Consider the following 19,279-nt stretch of genomic DNA (forward strand, 5'->3'; position numbering starts at 1 on the left):
ACCATACGTAGCCACCCTCCAGAAGGAAGGACAGTGTCAGCACCAATTCAGAGATGATTGGAGGATCTACAGCCGAGCGATACACAAATAACTAGGGATGCACTGATACCGGTTTTTCGTACTAATATTTTTTTTTTCAGGTACTCGCCGATATCAAGAACCAGTGCCCAGATTATCAGGAAGTCAAGCGGAGTATCATGATGCGTCGTCCAGCTTCCTAACTGGCTGTGAAGCTGCTGTTCCAGCGAAAGAACACTGGCTTAATTTGCCGAAGCTGTCTGACCAATCAGGAAGCTGGGCGGCGGGTCATGAGGCTTCCTCAGTCAGAAAAGCAGGCTGCCTAGCAACAAGTGAAGCCAGCTTCCTACCCAATCAGGAAGCCTGGCGGCACGCCATGCCCCTCCTCCCTGGTTGGATAAGAAGCCGGCATCACTTGTTGCTTGGCAGCGTGGCTTCCTGAGAGGGAGATCTCCCTCTCCGACTGCAAGTGTCAAGGGAGCATTAAGCCGGCTTCCTTTCCAATCAGGAAGCCGGGACGCAAGTCAGGACCTGCCTCCCTGATTGGCTAGCAAGCTGGCTTCACTTGTTCCTAGGCAGCCTGCCTTCCTGACCAATCAGTAAGCCGGGAGGCGAGTCATTACGTGCCACCCGGTGTTCTATCAAAGTTTGTGACTGCGTTAGAATGCGTGACTAGTGACGTGATCACACATTTTAACATAATCCCGCCCAGTTTTTCGGTGGTGGAATGTGTGACCGGTCACACATTCTAACATAGTCACAACCATTTTTTCCCGGTGTTAAAATATGTGACCGGCAAAAGGTGTAGAATTCAAAGCTTTTTCAGCTGTTCCAGGGCAGATCGGCATCGCAGATGGTATGTGCTGCAGGAGAACCGATCTGTCCTGGAACAGCTGATCGGTCCTGAAATGTCACTTCTGTCCGACTTTGTGACTGCGATCTGACATTCCACAAAGTCGGACAGAAGTGGCATTTGAGGACTGATCAGCTGTTCCAGGACAGATCGGTTCTCCTGCAGCACATACCATCTGCGATGCCGATCTGCCCTGGAACAGCTGAAAAAGCTTTGAGTTCTACATCTTTTGCGGGTCACATATTTTAACACCGGGTAAAAAAATGGGCGTGATTACGTTAGAATGTGTGACCACGTGGCCGGTCACACATTCCAACCCTGTCACAATCTTTCCAGACTGGAAAGGAAGCCGGCTCCATGCTCCCTTGACACTTGCAGTCAGAGAGGGAGATCTCCCTCTGACCGGAAGTTCCGATATCGAAGCATTTGGGGGAGTATAAGTACTCGCCCCAAATACCCGGTATCGGCCCCTATACTAGTATCGGCGCATCCCTACAAATAAGATACATTGTTATTAGGGATGTCCCGATACCGGTACTAGCATCGGTATCGGGACCGATACAGGGCATTTTGACAAGTACTTGTCAAAATGTCCCGATACGTAGCGCCGAAGTTTGCGCTATTTTTGATTTCCTTTCCGGCTGCTGTTCGGTAGAACAGTGGCGAGTCAGCACTGGTCCGGTTGGAGGAGCTCCAAGTGGGGTCCTAATTTAGCTGGCAGGTGAACGGGCAGTCGCCAGCCAGCTAAATTAGGACAAGTTCATGTTAGCAGGGCACAAGCTGAGCACCGAGATGCGATGCAGCGATCCTGCCCAGCACCGACTAAGAGAGGCACCGCGTGAGGCTACGGGGATCGGAGTGAAACTGTGAGTAAGGGAAGCTGGGACGGGGCTGGCTGTAAATCTATTGCTATAGTGTACTGGACGTGTGTAATGTATATGTAGTACATATATACAGCACACACCTCCACTACACTCCAGCAATAGTTACAATTCTCCACTGCTAACATGAATAGGTTAAACCATGATCCATAGTATAGAACATGTAGTTGTACTATGGATCATTTAAAGTCACCTGTCCCTTTAAATAAATTAAAAAAAAAGTATCGGTAAGTACATGAGGGGAAGTACTTGTACTTGGTCCTGAAAAAGTGGTATCGGGACATCGCTAATTGTTATTCATAGTTAAGGAACTTGAATTTATTTTTAAGGTTTAATGCCGGAGTTTAGCGTCACTTTAAAACCAAAACGTCATGTAGAATACACGATTGCCAAAAGAACAGGAAAATAATCCTCCACCTGGCACAGAGCCGAACAAACAGGGAAATATTCTGGATTGCTGGAGTACATTTACAATGCTGAACAGATCCGATGTCACGCTGGGTCCTGGTACCGTCTATACAGTAGTCACAGCTCTACGACTGCTGGGGGCTTGTGACTTCCCTGCAGCTGGAGGTGTTAGTAGGCGGGTCTCTACTTTTATTTCCTTTCCACCTACAGAGATCCGTAGTATTCTGACTCTTGTAGTTCCCCTATGAAAAAATCAGGAGATACTCTGTCCAGGTACAGATGATGCTGGGCGACTTAGTCCTACGCTAAAGCAGAACTCCGATCACAAGGAAGATAGAAAGGAACAATCCAATAAAGTAACAAAACCAGCTCCTGCTGCCGTATTTACCTCTAATCCAAAGAGGAACCTGCAGTGACGGTCCCTGCCACTAGATGGCCTCAGTCTGATGGTCAACCCACTCCCCCTGAGCCCAGGTCATCCTGGAACCCCCCCTTCCCCATCAGCCTATCACTGGTCACTGAAACCATGTTGGGTCTTGTAGTTCCCTCTATGGTGAGATGTCAGGGAACACGCTGGGTCTTGTAGTTCCCTCTACGGTGAGGTGTCAGGGGACACGCTGGGTCTTGTAGTTCCCTATACGGTGAGGTGTCAGGGGACACGCTGGGTCTTGTAGTTCCATCTACGGTGAGGTGTCAGGGGACACGCTGGCTCTTGTAGTTCCATCTATGGTGAGGTGTCAGGGGACACGCTGGCTCTTGTAGTTCCATCTATGGTGAGGTGTCAGGGGACACGCTGGCTCTTATAGTTCCATCTATGGTGAGGTGTCAGGGGACACGCTGGCTCTTATAGTTCCACCTATGGTGAGGTGTCAGGGGACACGCTGGGTCTTGTAGTTCCCTCTACGGTGAGGTGTCAGGGGACACGCTGGGCCTTGTAGTTCACTCTATGGTGAGGTGTCAGGGGACACGCTGGGTCTTGTAGTTCCATCTATGGTGAGGTGTCAGGGGACACGCTGGCTCTTGTAGTTCCATCTATGGTGAGGTGTCAGGGGACACGCTGGGTCTTGTAGTTCCCTCTACGGTGAGGTGTCAGGGGACACGCTGGGCCTTGTAGTTCCATCTATGGTGAGGTGTCAGGGGACACGCTGGGTCTTGTAGTTCCCTCTACAGTGAGGTGTCAGGGGACACGCTGGCTCTTGTAGTTCACTCTATGATGAGGTTTCAGGGGACACGCTGGGTCTTGTAGTTCCCTCTATGATGTGTCAGGGGACACGCTGTGTCTTGTAGTTCCCTCTATGGTGAGATGTCAGGGGACATGCTGGGTGTTGTAGTTCCGTCTATGGTGAGGTGTCAGGGAACACGCTGGGTCTTGTAGTTCCGTCTATAATAAGATGTCAGGGAACATGCTGGGTGTTGTAGTTCCGTCTATGGTGAGGTGTCAGGGAACACGCTGGGTCTTGTAGTTCCGTCTATAATAAGATGTCAGGGAACATGCTGGGTGTTGTAGTTCCGTCTATGGTGAGGTGTCAGGGAACACGCTGGGTCTTGTAGTTCCGTCTATAATAAGATGTCAGGGAACATGCTGGGTGTTGTAGTTCCGTCTATGGTGAGATGTCGGTGGACATGCTGGGTGTTGTAGTGCCGTCTATGGTGAGGGGTCAGGGAACACGCTGGCTCTTGTAGTTCCGTCTATGGTGAGATGTCAGGGGACATGTAGTTCCGTCTATGGTGAGGGGTCAGGGGAAATGCTGGCTCTAGTAGTTCCGTCTATGGTAAGATGTCAGGGGACATGCTGAGTGTTGTAGTTCCGTCTATGGTGAGATGTCAGGGGACATGTAGTTCCGTCTATGGTGAGGGGTCAGGGGAAATGCTGGCTCTAGTAGTTCCGTCTATGGTAAGATGTCAGGGGACATGCTGAGTGTTGTAGTTCCGTCTATGGTGAGATGTCAGGGGAGACGCTGGCTCTTGTAGTTCCGTATATGGTGAGATGTCAGGGGACATGCTGAGTATTGTAGTTCCGTCTACGGTGAGATGTCAGCGAATATGACGCACCTGTAGCTCCCCTCACTTCGCACTATCAGCAGGCATGAAGCCGAGGTCGGTCCCCTCCTCCCCCAAATTCCTAGGGCCCCTACCGCCACACTCACTCACCTAGCAGGGCCCCGGGCCCGGCTCCTCAGCCTGTCACACAGCGCACGATTTGGCGGGAAGCTAGCGATCTTCTCAGCACAGGAGCGAACGTCACACTCAGAGGCGGAGCGACGTTTCCTGCGTCTGACATCACCGCGCCGCGCACTTCGATGACGTCAGCGCGGATCACCAGTTTCATTCTAAGTTTATTTCGGCATGCCGTTTTGTTTGTCCGGCCTGCGCGGAATTCTCCGGGGGCAATTCGCCGGCGGGGCTGCGTTATAGAAGAGTGTATTTGAACGGATTGAAAGGAGTCCCAGGGCAGGGGTGGTCACGTGGGACGGTGACATCAGCGGAAGGGGACGGGCGCCGGTTGTTGTTGGAGAGAAGAGGCGGAGGAAGCGGGCCGGTAGAGACAAGAGCCTGGGGGAGGCTCCGAATATGCACAGCCTGGCCACGGCGGCGGTACGTGAGGCCCTCAGAGGGGAAAACCTTCAACAGGGCATTCTCGGAGAGCCCTTCAAGGGGGGGCCTGAGGGGGCAAATGGTGGAGAGGTGTCATAAGGCTCAATTCACTGCCCTAATATCACTGTCTGACATAACGAGCGGTATTGACCGTAAAAGGAACCAATGCAAGCCGAGAATTGTCAAATTAATAGAAATAATTACTGTAACCGATAACATATGGAGGGATAGGTCAGTGAATGACATCTGTGAAGTCCCGAGATAGGGAGACCCCCCTGAGGAGAAGAGAGTGAGACCCCCCTGAGGAGAAGAAAGGGAAGGAGACCCCCTGAGGAGAAGAGAGGGAGGGGAGGTAGACCCCCTGAGAAGAGGGGGAGGGAGACCCCACCTCCCGTGAGAAGAATAGAGGGAGACCCCACCTCCCGTGAGGAGAAGAGAGGGAGACCCCACCTCCCGTGAGGAGAAGAGAGGGAGACTCCACTTCCCGTGAGGAGAAGAGAGGGAGACCCCACCTCCCGTGAGGAGAAGAGAGGGAGACCCCCCCTGAGGAGAAGAAAGGGAGACCCCACCCCCTGAGGAGAAGAGGGGGAGGGATACCCCCTGAGAAGAGGGGGAGGGAGACTCCCTGAGTAGAAGATTGCCCCCCCAGGAGAAGATGGGGAATACCCCCTGCCCCAAGGAAAAGATTGGGAGACCCTTCAGGAGATATATAAATCTGATGGGGAGGCTCCATGGTCATTCTAGAGGTGACCCTGGAGAAGAGGATGGGAGACCCCTAAGAAGATCCTGGGAGATTCTAGATTAGGCACAAAGATACCACCGTGGAGACCCTCGAGTACTTCTATAGAGACCCCTGTGTAATGGTGGATGGAGATCCTCTGAAGACATAAAGGGACCCCTGAGAAAGGAGTTCCTCACAGAGACCCCTGAGGAGCGAGGACAGGAGACCCCCCCTCAGTCTTTATATAGAGCCCTCTGAGGAAGTGGCAGCTGGGGATCCTCTTAGGATGTCTGAAGAGACGCCTGAGGAATGAGAGACGGGGAGAATATCTTTGAGGAGAAATATATAGAGACACTTGAGGAAGGTGGCGCATGGAAACCTTAAGGAATAAACACAAAATCTGGAGCAGATTTGCACTGCAACCAATCAGCTTCTCTGTCTCATTTTCAAATCTTACCTGAGCAAACTGAAGAGAGATGCTGATTGGTGACCCTGGGCAACTGCTCGGGATTCTGTCTGCTCCAGTTTTGATAAATTCCCCCCATACAGAATTCCCCTGTATGGGGGGAATTTATCAAAACTGGAGCAGCTGTGCATGGCAACCAATCAGCTTCTCTCTTTCATTTTCAAATCCTAACTGAACAAACTGAAGAGAGAAGCTGATTGGTTGCCATGGACAACTGCTCCAGATTCTATCTGATCCAGTTCTGATAAATTCCCCCCCAGTGTCTACAGGTGAAACTCGAATAATTAGAATATCGTGCAAAGTTCATTTATTTCACTAATGCAACTTAAAAGGTGAAACTAATATAAGAGAGAGACTCATTACATGCAAAGCAAGATAATTCAAGCCGTGATTTGTCATAATTTGTGATGATTATGGCTTACAGCTCATGAAAACCCCAAGAACCCCAAATCCACAACCTCAAAAAAGTAGATTATTACATGCAATCAATAAAACAAGGATTGTACATAGAACAATATCGGACCTCTGAAAAGTACAAGCATGCATATGTACTCAGTACTTGGTTTGGGCCCCTTTTGCAGCAATTACTGCAATTACTTTTGCACGATATTCTAATTATTCGAGTTTCACCTGTAATTACCTTTTCTGGACAAATAATATTTCTTGTTGCCTATCCGTCTCTGATTTCTCACCATGTTGGATTTTTTTTATTTTTAGAATTCTGTTTCTAATCATTTTTGTATTTCCGTTTGCAGCCAGTGCCAGCAGCACTCGCCCCCGTAGACAGAGAAAAGATTTATCAGTGGATCAATGAATTGTCAAGCCCAGAAAGTCGGGAGAATGCTCTGTTGGAGCTTAGCAAGAAGCGGGAATCTGTCCCAGATCTCGCCCCTATGCTGTGGCATTCATTTGGTACTATTGCAGCACTGTTACAGGTTTGTTCCTTTTATATCCCCACTGTGTATTCCAGCACGTTTCAGTGCAGAACGCTGACATCATTCTTACAGCTACACCAATAATTCCACCTCACATTTTACTCTTGCCCAGTATTATATTCTAGTTTCGGTAACATAGATTTGTTGGTGTTAGTTATACTGTATCATTGGTTCCTAAACTTCTATTATCTTCCTGAGGTTTCCCTTATCTAAGTGTGATCTGTAATCATTCCTTTTGGAACAGAATCTGTGCAGGCTTTATAGCAGGGGTGGGCCACTCTGGCCCTGCAGCTGTTGTGGAACTACAAGTCCCTTGAGGCATTGGAAGACTGACCGTTACAGTCATGACTCCCAAAGGCGTGTTGGGATTTGTAGTTTAAGCACAGGTGGAGGGCCGGAGGTGCTCACTCCTGCTTTATGGGCTACCATCCCTACACTGTGATGGGTATGTCTCACAGCTGTACATGCGAATGCAACCACGTGGGTTAAGAAGTCTTAAAGGAGAACTATGAGGTGAGTGCTTTTCACTCACCTCATAGTTCTAGCCGACCTGTGAAGAGAATTATTATTATTATACAGGATTTATATAGCGCCAACGGTTTGCGCAACGCTTTACAATATAGGGAAGACATTACAGTTACGATACAATTCAAGACAAGATGGTAAGGAGGGCCCTGCCCCTGAGGGCTTACAATCTAAGAGGGATACATGAGGTAGGTAGCTGTGTGGGGATGAATTGTTTGAGAACGTGATGGTTCAGTGGTTAGTTTGAGGTGGGATAGGCTTCACTGAAGAGATGAGTCTTTAGGGATCGCCTATAGGCAGTCAGAGTAGGAGATAGACTGGTTGGGGTAAGGAGTTCCAAAGAATGGGAGAGACTCTAGAGAAGTCCTGGAGGTGAGCATGGGAGGAGTTGATGAGTAAGCTAGATAGCAGGATTATAGGGAGAGTGAAATACACTCATCCCTGTAATTGGAGCTGAAATTAGACACTGAAGCTGTTACACGTGGGCTCTATTGATCGAGAACTGAGCGATTACATACTGCTGATCACTCAGTTCACGATCTTCTCCATGCAGAGAGGCTCCCCGCAGGCATTCCCCTCTCCGTTCCATCAGCACTGACTAGAGGGAGGATAGACGGAGGAAGGGGCAGGCTCAGCTGTCTCTGCCTCCAGGGAGACAGAACCATCTGTCAGTCGGGTAGCGGGGTGGATCCTGACAATATCGGCAGGAACCGCCCTTGTTGCAGCCCGGTGTTCTGTCTATAGTAAAAACTTATCGAGTTCTGGGACCGCATGACTTCCGGTTTCCTTAGAACTACGACTTTTGGGCACGAAATTTGTTGTGCACGAGCGGCATTGCCCTATACACATACACGAAAGCAATAAAGTAATAAAATGAAGTGGGATCAGAATAATCAAGCACGTTATTTATCTCCGGTGCCCCACTCAATATGGCCGCCGCTTGAGTGGGGCACCGGAGATAAATAACGTGCTTGATTATTCTGATCCCACTTCATTTTATTACTTTATTGCTTTCGTGTATGTGTATAGGGCAATGCCGCTCGTGCACAACAAATTTCGTGCCCAAAAGTCGTAGTTCTAAGGAAACCGGAAGTAATGCGGTCCCAGAACTCGATAAGTTCGACCTTTCGATCGATCACCGGCTCTGCGCTTTCAGCATATAGCAAGCAATAGCCTGCTATATGCTGAGTTTTTGGGTCACAGGAGGACATTAGTTTAAGTCTTCCTGTGACCCTAAAGAGAACTATGGCAAAAAAAGGTTGGGCCATAGTTCTCTTTTAAGCTGGCCATACATTATGCAAATGTTGTCCGGTTCTTCTCTGCACATTTTATCTTTTATTTCTTTCTTGTTACATTTTTATATTTTTGATTTCTCGTGTGAATGATGATAAATCCACTGAATATATTCTTGTGTTTCTGCAGGAAATTGTAAATATCTACCCATCAATAAACCCTCCTACCCTGACAGCACATCAATCCAATCGAGTGTGTAATGCACTGGCCTTGCTACAATGTGTGGCATCGCACCCGGAAACCAGGTAGGACTTGGACACCCGTGATCAGATAAAAAAAAAATTTTTTACAGATGGAATTCACATGTGGGAGCTGACAAAGAATTTGTATTTCTGTCCATCTGGTCCTGATACACAGCTCTTCCACACAGCACAGCCCTATCTGGCAACACAGGAGACCTGATTTTTTTCTGTTGCATGTAAAGTGTCATTAAACCCTCAGATTTTGTAACATAAAACAATACTGTAATGTGCGCCTTACTGTAATCCATGGTAGTTTCCCTTCTCTTTGCTGCTCTTCTTTTTAAATCTGTATCTGTTCTCATGCTGGGCAGAACTTCTGTTTTGCAGCAGACTGCCTTGTCTCAGGAATGGATACACGGTGTCTGTGTATCCGTTTGCATAGGCTTGTAACCTGAGCCAGCACTACAGGAAGAGGCCCTGAGCTCAAAAGGGAAGTTCTGCAGAGCATGAGAACACATGAGGATTTAAAAGGAAGAGCAGCAAAGAGAAGGGAAACAACCATGGATTACAGTAAGGCGCACATTACAGTATTGTTTTATGTTAAAAAATCTGAGGGTTTAATGTCACTTGAAGTAACACTTACAGGTCTTGTCCCTCCCCCACCCAAGTGACTGGGCAGTGAAAAGAGAAGCAGCAGACTGATGAGCTTGTGTGTCTGTCACTCTGCTCTTATCTCCTATCGGTTGCTTGATACCTTGTCAAATTCAGTTGCTTGCAGTGCTCATATGTAAACAATATAATTTCATGATGTATGAATGATTACAGATTACAGCCCCACCCTGGGCACAATTGATCTTTTCAAGTGCAGTAGGCAAATATTAGAAATTGTTGATCCATTTACTTTTGAGAAGAATCCTTTCCATACAATCAAGGTCACTGCTCACAGGCTCTTTGGCTATAATTTCCTAAAGACACCTTTCTCATGGCAGTGTGACCGGGCCTATCACCACCCCTGTGTAGTTCCAGGGTTCTTTGGCTGATGTCATCTGGTTAGTGTGGATCATGCGGTGCACCAGAAATCATGCTATGCGTCTATTAGGTGGTGACAGAGCACAGGATTAGTTCCCACTGACACCTTGCTCAGGCCTGACCTGGTAACACCCTACCGTGAACTAACATTAATATTATTATTATACAGTATTTATATAGGGCCAACAGTTTGCGCAGCGCTTTACAATATAAGGAGGACATTACAGTTACAATACAATTCAAGACAGGATGGTAAGGGGGTCCCTGCCCCTGAGGGCTTACAATCTGAGTAGTTTCCTGCAGGCCAAGCAAAGATAGTGAGAAATTATGTGTGGCGCAACTGTATGCCTGCCCACATGGCCCAGGGTAACAGATAGAAACGTCTGGGTGATGTCACAGGTACTGGTACCGTGGGGTCTTTTTGTGCATTTGACCAAAGGCATTGTTGGTAATTGGATAGAGTGGAATGTTTGTGTATGGTAAAGTGCCCGAACTTTAATTCCAGTCAGTTATAATATTGTAAAAATCTGAATATATTTTTACCTTCAGACTGATGCAAAAATCAAAGTTATACTTCTGTTTGATCCTACAGTAAACTTAACAAAAAAGGGGGTTTGTTGTCTTTTCTTAAAGCATTTTTAGGTTCTAACTCCTTTTATCTTTTTGTTCCAGATCTGCCTTTCTTGCAGCACATATTCCATTGTTCTTATATCCTTTCCTGCACACTGTCAGCAAAACTCGGCCTTTCGAATACCTGAGGCTGACCAGCCTGGGAGTAATTGGTAAGTTCACCGGTATCTTGATTACAAACGGAGGAAGATACATTTACATGGATATATCACTAGGGTGTAGTGGAGGAGGAGATCCAGGGTCCCTAGATCTTATTGAACGGTTTCATATTCCCTCTAAGCCACGAGTGGACAAATTAAAGGGAAATTCAGGAGCCAGGAGGATTCCTTTTATGATCCAGCTCCATTGACAACAACTAGAGAATCTCCAAAAGGTAGGCACCAGGTATAATTTTTTAAGGAGCATTGGCTTCCTGGTTCCTGGGATTTGTCCAGTCCTGCTGTAGGCTTATATGTGAGTTTGTGGAGCGGTGGATTGGTATCGATCATTAAAGTCAATCTGCCAGGGAGGGAGGTGAGGTCTTTTTCCACTTAAGAATCAATTTCCTCATATAGAATAGTAGGAATCCAAGAAGCTTTTTAGTGGGTTGTATTGAGCAAACCATCTTCCAATAGGTCCAGCAAACACATTGTGGGGTTACAGTTATTGGGTATTGCAAGCTGACATTCCACGCAAGGCAATAACCTCTGACCAGAAAGTGCGGATACAGTCGCAGTCCTCTGGGTGTGGATCAGGCTCTCAACCCTTAAAGCACAGGGGGGTAGATTTAATTGGATGATTTCACCCACCAGCATCCATGCATGACTAAAATAGAAGTTGTGGATGACCTTTGCCTTTTAAATTAGTTCTTATTTTATTGTTTCAGAGTGTCGCAGTGCTCCTGGGATATGAAGATATAGATCCTGATTTAATTTGTGTGTATCTGAATGTTCTATGGCCAAGTTTAATAACCGTCTCATGTTTTACTGTTGGTAACAGGAGCTCTGGTGAAAACAGATGAGCAAGAGGTCATCAATTTCCTGCTGACTACAGAAATTATCCCACTGTGTCTGCGTATTATGGAATCTGGAAGTGAACTTTCTAAAACTGTAAGATTTCCTTTCCTCCTCTTTATCTCTATTAAGAGCAATTGTTATTTTCCAACAATTAGGCGCTTCACTCTCGTGTTTATGGCCAATGGCTTCTTCCTGTCTCCTGTCTGTAACTGAAAGTCGAAGGTGCCTCCTCATTAAGACTTCATCTGCCTGTGCAGCGATTATAGACTGCGCTGCCTTCATATTTTACGATGGCCGTGCTGTTATCTTCCATCCGCATGTCACACTCTAATAACATATTATGTGCTTTACTTTTAAGGTAGCCACTTTTATCCTTCAGAAGATTCTGCTTGATGACACTGGCTTGGCCTACATTTGTCAGACCTACGAGCGCTTCTCCCACGTGGCTATGATTTTGGTATGGTTTCCTTCCTATGCTTTTTAGAGTTGAAGTATGGGCCTCAAGTGTAGACACCTCTAAAGAGTTAGCGCCCGATTTCCACTTTTCATGTGTTGAGGGGTGCTGCGTTAAGGCTCTCCAATTAGAACTGGTTGTTGGCAAATGGAAAATGGTACCTGCACTATTTGGCACATTGACACATGATACATTTTTGTCATCTGCTGCCTGTAAATACTAATGATATTTATTTGCAATATATCCTATTTACACAACTACTAAAAAATGCAAAATAATTTTTTTTAGTCGTCGTGAAGGTAATAAAACCATAAAAAATATATATATATTTATTTTTTTATACAATGTCTAATTACATGCATGGGAGTTGTTTTAGCTGCTGAATTATTTGTTTTTCTGTCCTTCCAGTCCTGAGATTTACACAGCTCTGCCACAAAACAGCTTTGTCTGGCAGTTGAGACCTGATTTCTCTCTGCTGCATTTAAGTGACACTTGGATGTCTTGTCTTGCTCCTCGGTCTGTAACTGGATAGTTAAAAAGGAGAAGCAGCAGTGGCAAAGGTAATCTCTCTGCCACTCTGCTCTCTCTCCTGCTATCAGCATACACCCTGTTGGTACATGAGCTCTGCAACACACCTGATTGACTTCTTGTATTCTGCTCCACCCACCCCTAGTCTGAGCTCTTCTGCATAGCGGCTGTAAAAGGGCAGATACCAAGGCAGATTTTTGTATTGGCACTTGTGACATTTAAAAATACATGTAATAATGTATGAATGATTATGGAGCTGCATGAATGTTATATTCAGCTTTAAATGTAGCAGGAGAGGTTGAATGTGATTGAGAATTTGTTGACTACACTGTACATCCGAGTAGCAAAGTGCTGTCCATCGGTTGCAGCACAGACTGCACTGTAGCGTGTCCTCCTGTCTGTTTTTTTAGAAATGAAGTATTTGCCTTTTGAATATTAATGTATTTCAATCTATTATTCAGGGTAAAATGGTTCTGCAGCTTTCGAAGGAGCCGTCTGCCAGACTACTGAAGCACGTTGTCCGCTGTTACCTCCGTCTGTCTGACAACCCAAGGTACGTTCTGTGATTGTGATCATATCTACAGTAAAGGATAATAGTGAAGACGATTGTCTGTTCTGACACACGTCTGTTTTGAAGATCTTTGAAGGTTCTGCATGGAAAGCTATTTTTCACTATGATGACTAAATGGGAGATTTCATGTTTACTTTTAAAGTGGATCTCCAGTCCAAATTTATTTTTTCTTTAACTGTGTGGAAAGAACCCCCCTTCATCTGTCACCAGGACTGAAAGGGAGGGAAATCCCACTATTTACTGCTGTCACTGAAACAGGAAGTAGGAGAGACACCATAGGAGCAGACTCGATACACCACTTAGTCGTTTTCTGACATCACTCCTTCGTGTTATTACTTTCCCGATGTGGCACCTGTCCCGCTGATGACTCTCAATGTTCCGATCACTTTGGGGAGATTTACGGTTCTTGTTCTGCCTTCAGAACAGGAAGTGAGGGAAGATCTCCCCAACAGGGACACGGCACCTAAAACGCGACCATTTCTAACCGTTCCATACTCGGCTCAGAACAATCAAAACCGCTTTCTCCATATGGTTGAGAACAGGGAGTCTGCTTCCTAAATGTACAGAAAAGACGATTGAGAGGAAATCTACAGTCTCAGTATGAAATACTAAAAGGTGAAAAGCAGCTTAAAAATTAGTTAAAGGAGAACTATGAGGTGAATGATTTTCACTCATCCCCATAGTTAGAGCCGACCTGTGACATTGAAAAAGTCACACGTCGGCTCAATAGATCGGGAAGTGAGCGAACACATACCGTCGCTCGCTCACTTCCTGATCATCTCCCTGCAGACTGTCAGTCACGGCTCCCCGCAGGGATTCCCCCCTCCCCTCTATGATTCTCCAGCGCTGACTGCCTCTGGATAGGCAGAACCAGCTGTCAATCAGCCAGCTGGGAGAATCTCGACAGTAATGTCGGGATCCGTTCCGGCTGCGGCGCTCTCAGTATATGGTGAGCTGCAGCTCGCTATATACTGAGCTTTGGGTCATGGGAGGAGGTTAGTATATGTCCTCCCGTTACCCTGAAGAGAACTATGGGATAAAAAGGTTACCTCATCATTCTCTTTTAAGGAAAATAACCCAAAATGTGTATTATTTATTGGTTGGTCTTCTTTTTTTCTTTCTTCTTTCAACCTAGCTATGTATATGGGCAAATGCTTGAGTTCTGTTACTTCCAGTGAAGGGAACTGTTTAGACACTTTAGACAATTATGTGCAACTTCTGGCTGCAGTTGGGTGAAGAGCCTTTTCTGTTCCAGCATGACTGGTCCCTGTGCACAAAGACAGCTCCATAAAGACATGGGTTTGATGAGTTTGCTGTAGTGGGACTCGAGTGCTCTGCACAGAACCTTGACTCCAACCCTACTGAACTCCTTTTAGGATGAATTGGAACGCTGAGCATGGTCTTACCTAGGGATGCACAAATATATCGGCCGCCGAAACATATCGGTCGCAAATGGCACTTTTGGCTAAATGCGGAAAGTGCCATTTTCCTGCCGATACATCGGCGCATCCATGATTTCTTTCCTCCCCGCTCGGTGCTGCTCTGTGTCCCAGTGGGGAGGAGAGAAATTGACAGCCGGCCGAGCGCTGCGGGAGGAGAGCGATGTGAGCGGCCAGTGTCTCTCCAGTGTCTCGCCACACCGCTCGGCCGCTTATCACAGTGCAGCAGGGCGGTTTGGGGGCAGAGACAGCCAGCACTGTCACAGGAGGCTGGGCTCTCCTCTCGCACCGCTCACTCAGCCCCCTGTGACAGTGTGTCAGAAAGGAGAGCGGGTACAAGCAGTCAGTGATCAGTGATCGCGGAGTGTTTGTAGATATTTGAGGACATGGTATGGTTACTATATCCTCAATTATGAATGAATGGGAAGTGATCGACATCCCCTCCTGTTCATTCATGATTGTGGTTAAAGTAAACATACTCTGTCCTCATGTTATCAATGATCAGGAACACTCAGTATAGAGGATTCCTGTTCATTGATAACAGGGGACACAGAAAAAGAGATTGAGGACTTTGTGTCCTCGATCTCTTTTTCTATTTTTAAAGGGAAATATCAGGGGTCTGTTTAGACCCCCAATATTTCCCCGAAGCCCCTAAAAGTAAAAATATTTAATAAAAATGAATACATTAAAAAAATTAAAAGTTTATAAAAAAACTAAAATATTTAAAAAATTTGGAAAAATAAAAACATTTTCGGTATCAGTTTCGGCCTGACAATTGTTTTTATTTCGGTTTCGTTTCGGTTTTAAAATTTCTATTTCAGTGCACCTCTAGTCTTACCCACCATCAGCACCCGACCTCACAAATGTTCTTTTGGCTAATTGGACACAAATTCCCATAGACGCTCCACAAAGAGGAGATATGGGGTGGGAGGTTGGGAGATACAAATGTTCATGGTTATGGATTGGGATGTCCAACAAGCCCATACGGGTGTCATGGTTAGGTGCTTACAAAGTTTTGGTGATATAATGGATGTGTTACTATAAAGTTTTGAGTATGCTTATTATACATTCACTATATACATCTTTAGTACGGTATGGAGAACTTGAACACGTTTTTTTTTTTCCTTTAATTTTGTATTGCAGAGCACGAGAAGCATTGCGGCAATGTCTGCCTGACCAGCTGAAAGACACAACCTTCGCACAGGTCCTGAAGGATGACACCACAACCAAACGCTGGCTGGCTCAGCTTGTTAAGAACCTGCAGGAGGGGCAAGTCACTGACCCAAGAGGAATACCGCTCCCTCCTCAGTGACCCATCGGCAAAGGAAAACCAGACACAGCTGCACCACACAAACGCATCGCAAATGCACTTGGACTTTTCAGATGTGGATTCCTAACCCGTCAGCGTCACAGCCTCACAAATGGACAATTTCTCTTAACCATCTGCACCACCCGCAGCTCTTCAGAATAAAGGACTCTAGTCTTTCCTCCAGCAAGATAATTCTATTGCAGAGGCTGAACTGTAAGAAAATGTTGTTCTTGTTGATCAAGAGTTTAATGCTTAAATAATATCCAGGTCTCTGGACATTGGAGAGCTCTCTCTTTCTTTTTGTACTGTTCACAGAATAACACTTGGTCCAGTCACAGTCCTTCTGGAGTTTTAGCTGCAGCACACTGGGCCAAAGCACGCTCCATCCCACTGCCTGTTTTCCCTTCTACGATTCTTCCAGAGCTTGTAGCTGTGTCTGAATTTTGGATATAATAAAAGTTTTATATTTTCAGTCCGTAGCTGTTGAAATACACAATGCACTCGTTTTACAGCAATCTTTCCAAATAATAATAAAAAAAAAAGGACTTCTTCTTGCAGGCAAATGCAATTCTTTACTTGTTTGTGGTTTTTAAAGCTGAACTTCAGCCTTTCCTTTAAAGCGGACCTTTACACTCAAAAATCAAATTCTAACAATGCATCCCTCTATGTATGATAATAATAACAGAGACATGTCAGGTGTAAAATGCTGGGATTGTGAAATACTTAAGCTGGCCATACACCTTACAACCATCGCGCGGCTTTCGTTGTGCGATGGTTGTAAGGTTATTAAAAGCTCGTACGATCTGCCCATCTTGTACAGGCAGATCGTACTTGAGATCATCGCAAGCCCGCCCCCCTGAGGGGCGGGCTTCCGATGATTCCAATGCTGAGCAGGCAGTGTGCGCTTGCGCACACCGGCCCGTTCCACATTTGTCTTCCGAGCACGCCACAAACCCGCGGCGGGTTTTCAAGCGTGCTCGGAAGACAAAAGACGTGCGACCGTACAGTAGAAACTGTTGCACGCCTTCCATACACCTGCTAAATATCGTACGATGGCGGGATCACCCGTGATTATTGTACGATAATCGGCAGGGGTATGGGCACCTTTTACACATGCAGACCATCTACTTCCTGCTTTGAAAAGGCAAAATGACTTCAGTTTGCTAAAGCGATGCACACTGGGATTGCCTTGTCATCAGCAGAGCATTGCTGGGAAATCTCATCTGTAATCTCAGGGAAAGACATTTTCCTCCCCTGAGATGATGTGGATGGTCACATGTGCCAGTTTTTCAGGAAGTAAATGGAGAGCTAGTAAACATGGCCCTTAGTAAACATGGCCACTGTCAGAAGACTGGGGAAGAAAAGAGAAAAATAAGGAATTCAATGAATACAAAGCCGGCAATTATCTAGAAGTATGTGATTGTATACTGTCATTACTGAACATTTCTAAAGGTGTCTTTGTTGTTATTTTAAAGGTATGGGTAAAGGTCGGCTTTAAAGGAGAACTATGGGGTCAGTGCTTTTCCCCATAGTTCTCCCCAGGGTCACGAGAGGACACAAACTAGCATCCTCATGTGACCCATAGCTCAGCATATGGCGAGCGACAGCTCGCGGTATACTGAGACGCTTCAGCCGGGACAGATCCCGACATTACTGTGGAGATCCACCCAGCTGCATGAATTGACAGCTGGCTCTGCTTATCTAGAGACAGAGCCAGCTGTACCCGCCCCATCCCCCGTCCGTTCCGCCAGTCAGCGCTGGAGAATCGGAGGGGGAGAATCCCTGCGGGGAGCCGTGAGTGACGGTCACGGCTCTCTGCAGGGATTGAGCGAGCAACGGTATGTGTTCGCTCACCTCCCGATCTATTGAGCCGACCTGTGACAGTCTCATTGTCACAGGTCGGCTAGAACTATGAGGTGAGTGAAAATCACTCACCTCATAATTCTCTTTTAAGTCTTGCACAGTTGTACCGGCTCCTCTCCTGTGCTTAAGTTAGGTACTCTGATTTCACTGCACACTGTGAGCTTTGTACAATGTGCATGAGAAACTGCAACAAGTTATCTAAAACCTGCCTATTTTCCTGGCTGTAGGACATCCATTATCATCTAGTCATTTCCTCCCCAGTCTGACTGTCCCTAGCTCACCCCATAATTCATTGGATTTTATTTCTCTGAATTATGGAGGCCCAGCATCAAATGTGGCCGTTACCTAAGATGGTCTGCATGCACGGTCTGCAAAGTCATCTTCACTTTGTGTAGATAAAATCAAGCAAAGTGATATAGACGCGGCAGACACATCCGATGTAGAGCTTTGACTGTTCAGCATCGGGCGAGCAGGCAAGCTCAATGGGGTGTTTGTCTGCCTGCTAATCCGAAACTCAGCTCATCCTGGTTGCTAGGAAGCAAGAGTCTGCCAGCATTCAAGCAACCAATGATGCATCCCCGCTGGCCTCTTCAGCTGCAGGCCGGGACATTCCCCAGCATAGCTGAATATAAACAAAGGGGTCGGCATGCTGACATCATGATTGTATATGGCCATATTTATTTAATGACATCACCAGCAACCCGCCCCTTTGTTTACATTTCAGCTGCAGGTCCAGGGAGCTGCCATTTATTGTGAGCATTCTCCAGGTGATTGTTGATGGATTTGGAGTGGGGGGGAACCATTATATTCTTTTTTTATTGTTTTAAAAAGAGGACTTGTCGAAAACGTCTTTCTTTTATGTAAATGAGCAGGGGTACTATGTACCCTGTACTCTTTCATGTTGGGTCTGGGGTGTATTTTAGGAAGGGGGGTTGTATATGCCATAAGCTGGCAGGGAAATGTATGTAATTTAACCACAATTTAAATGGCTTTTAATTTCTTAGTAAATGTCAGTGTTGCTGTAGTACCTTGCTTACATCCTACAGAGGCGCCACTTCACAGCCAGGTTTAAGGCATCCCCCAGGTAGGTTATTTAAGCCCTTCATGACTGAGGCCCTTTTTTCATTTTTTGCACCCATGTTATATTCCACATTTTAGGCCTGAAAATGACGTAAAACCCCCCAACATTATATATTTTCTGAATGCCAAGACCCTATAGAATAAAATGGTGGTAGTTGAAAATTTTTATGTTGCGCAATATTAGCGCAACTCCTTAGTACCTTACGTCTCTCCTCGTCTCCCAGCCGAAAATCCGAACTGCGCATGCGCCCGCCCCAAGATGCTTTGCGGCCTCCCGAGCAGTTTTGGATTTTCGGACGGTAGCGCGCGGCGAAGGCATCGGTAAGTTTAAAGCGGTTTTTCTTTTAAATGAAACAACAACAAAAAACCGGAGGGTTTAGAAAGCCTTTAATTTTAAAAAGTGACAGTTATTTTTTTACATTTCAAGGAATCTCTAAAAATAACTGTTACTGAGCTCAAGCTGCAGCTATATAAGGGGGCGCCCCCCCCCCCCCCCCCCGGGGG

General features: G+C 46.3%; 2 protein-coding genes across 2 annotated transcripts in view; one reads left to right on the forward strand and one right to left on the reverse strand.

The window, feature by feature from the left end:
• The window catches only part of USP37 (ubiquitin specific peptidase 37), a 37,190-nt gene extending 32,777 nt beyond the window's left edge, over positions 1-4,413 (reverse strand). Inside the window, exon 1 of the mRNA XM_018552582.1 lies at positions 4,312-4,413. The gene's annotated coding sequence lies outside the window, so the exon portion shown is untranslated. The remainder of the gene's footprint in view (positions 1-4,311) is intronic.
• A 220-nt stretch (positions 4,414-4,633) lies between these two features.
• On the forward strand, positions 4,634-16,288 carry CNOT9 (CCR4-NOT transcription complex subunit 9). Its single transcript, XM_018552583.1, has 8 exons — positions 4,634-4,755; positions 6,698-6,877; positions 8,825-8,940; positions 10,579-10,688; positions 11,515-11,624; positions 11,890-11,988; positions 12,975-13,066; positions 15,667-16,288. The coding sequence occupies exons 1-8, from the start codon at positions 4,732-4,734 to the stop codon at positions 15,833-15,835; spliced, it is 900 nt and encodes a 299-aa protein (XP_018408085.1). The 5' UTR covers positions 4,634-4,731; the 3' UTR covers positions 15,836-16,288.
• Positions 16,289-19,279: the final 2,991 nt, after the last annotated feature.

Source organism: Nanorana parkeri, unplaced genomic scaffold, assembly GCF_000935625.1.
Source record: "Nanorana parkeri isolate BGI_ZX_2015 unplaced genomic scaffold, ASM93562v1 scaffold92, whole genome shotgun sequence".
Taxonomy (NCBI): Eukaryota; Metazoa; Chordata; class Amphibia; order Anura; family Dicroglossidae; genus Nanorana; species Nanorana parkeri.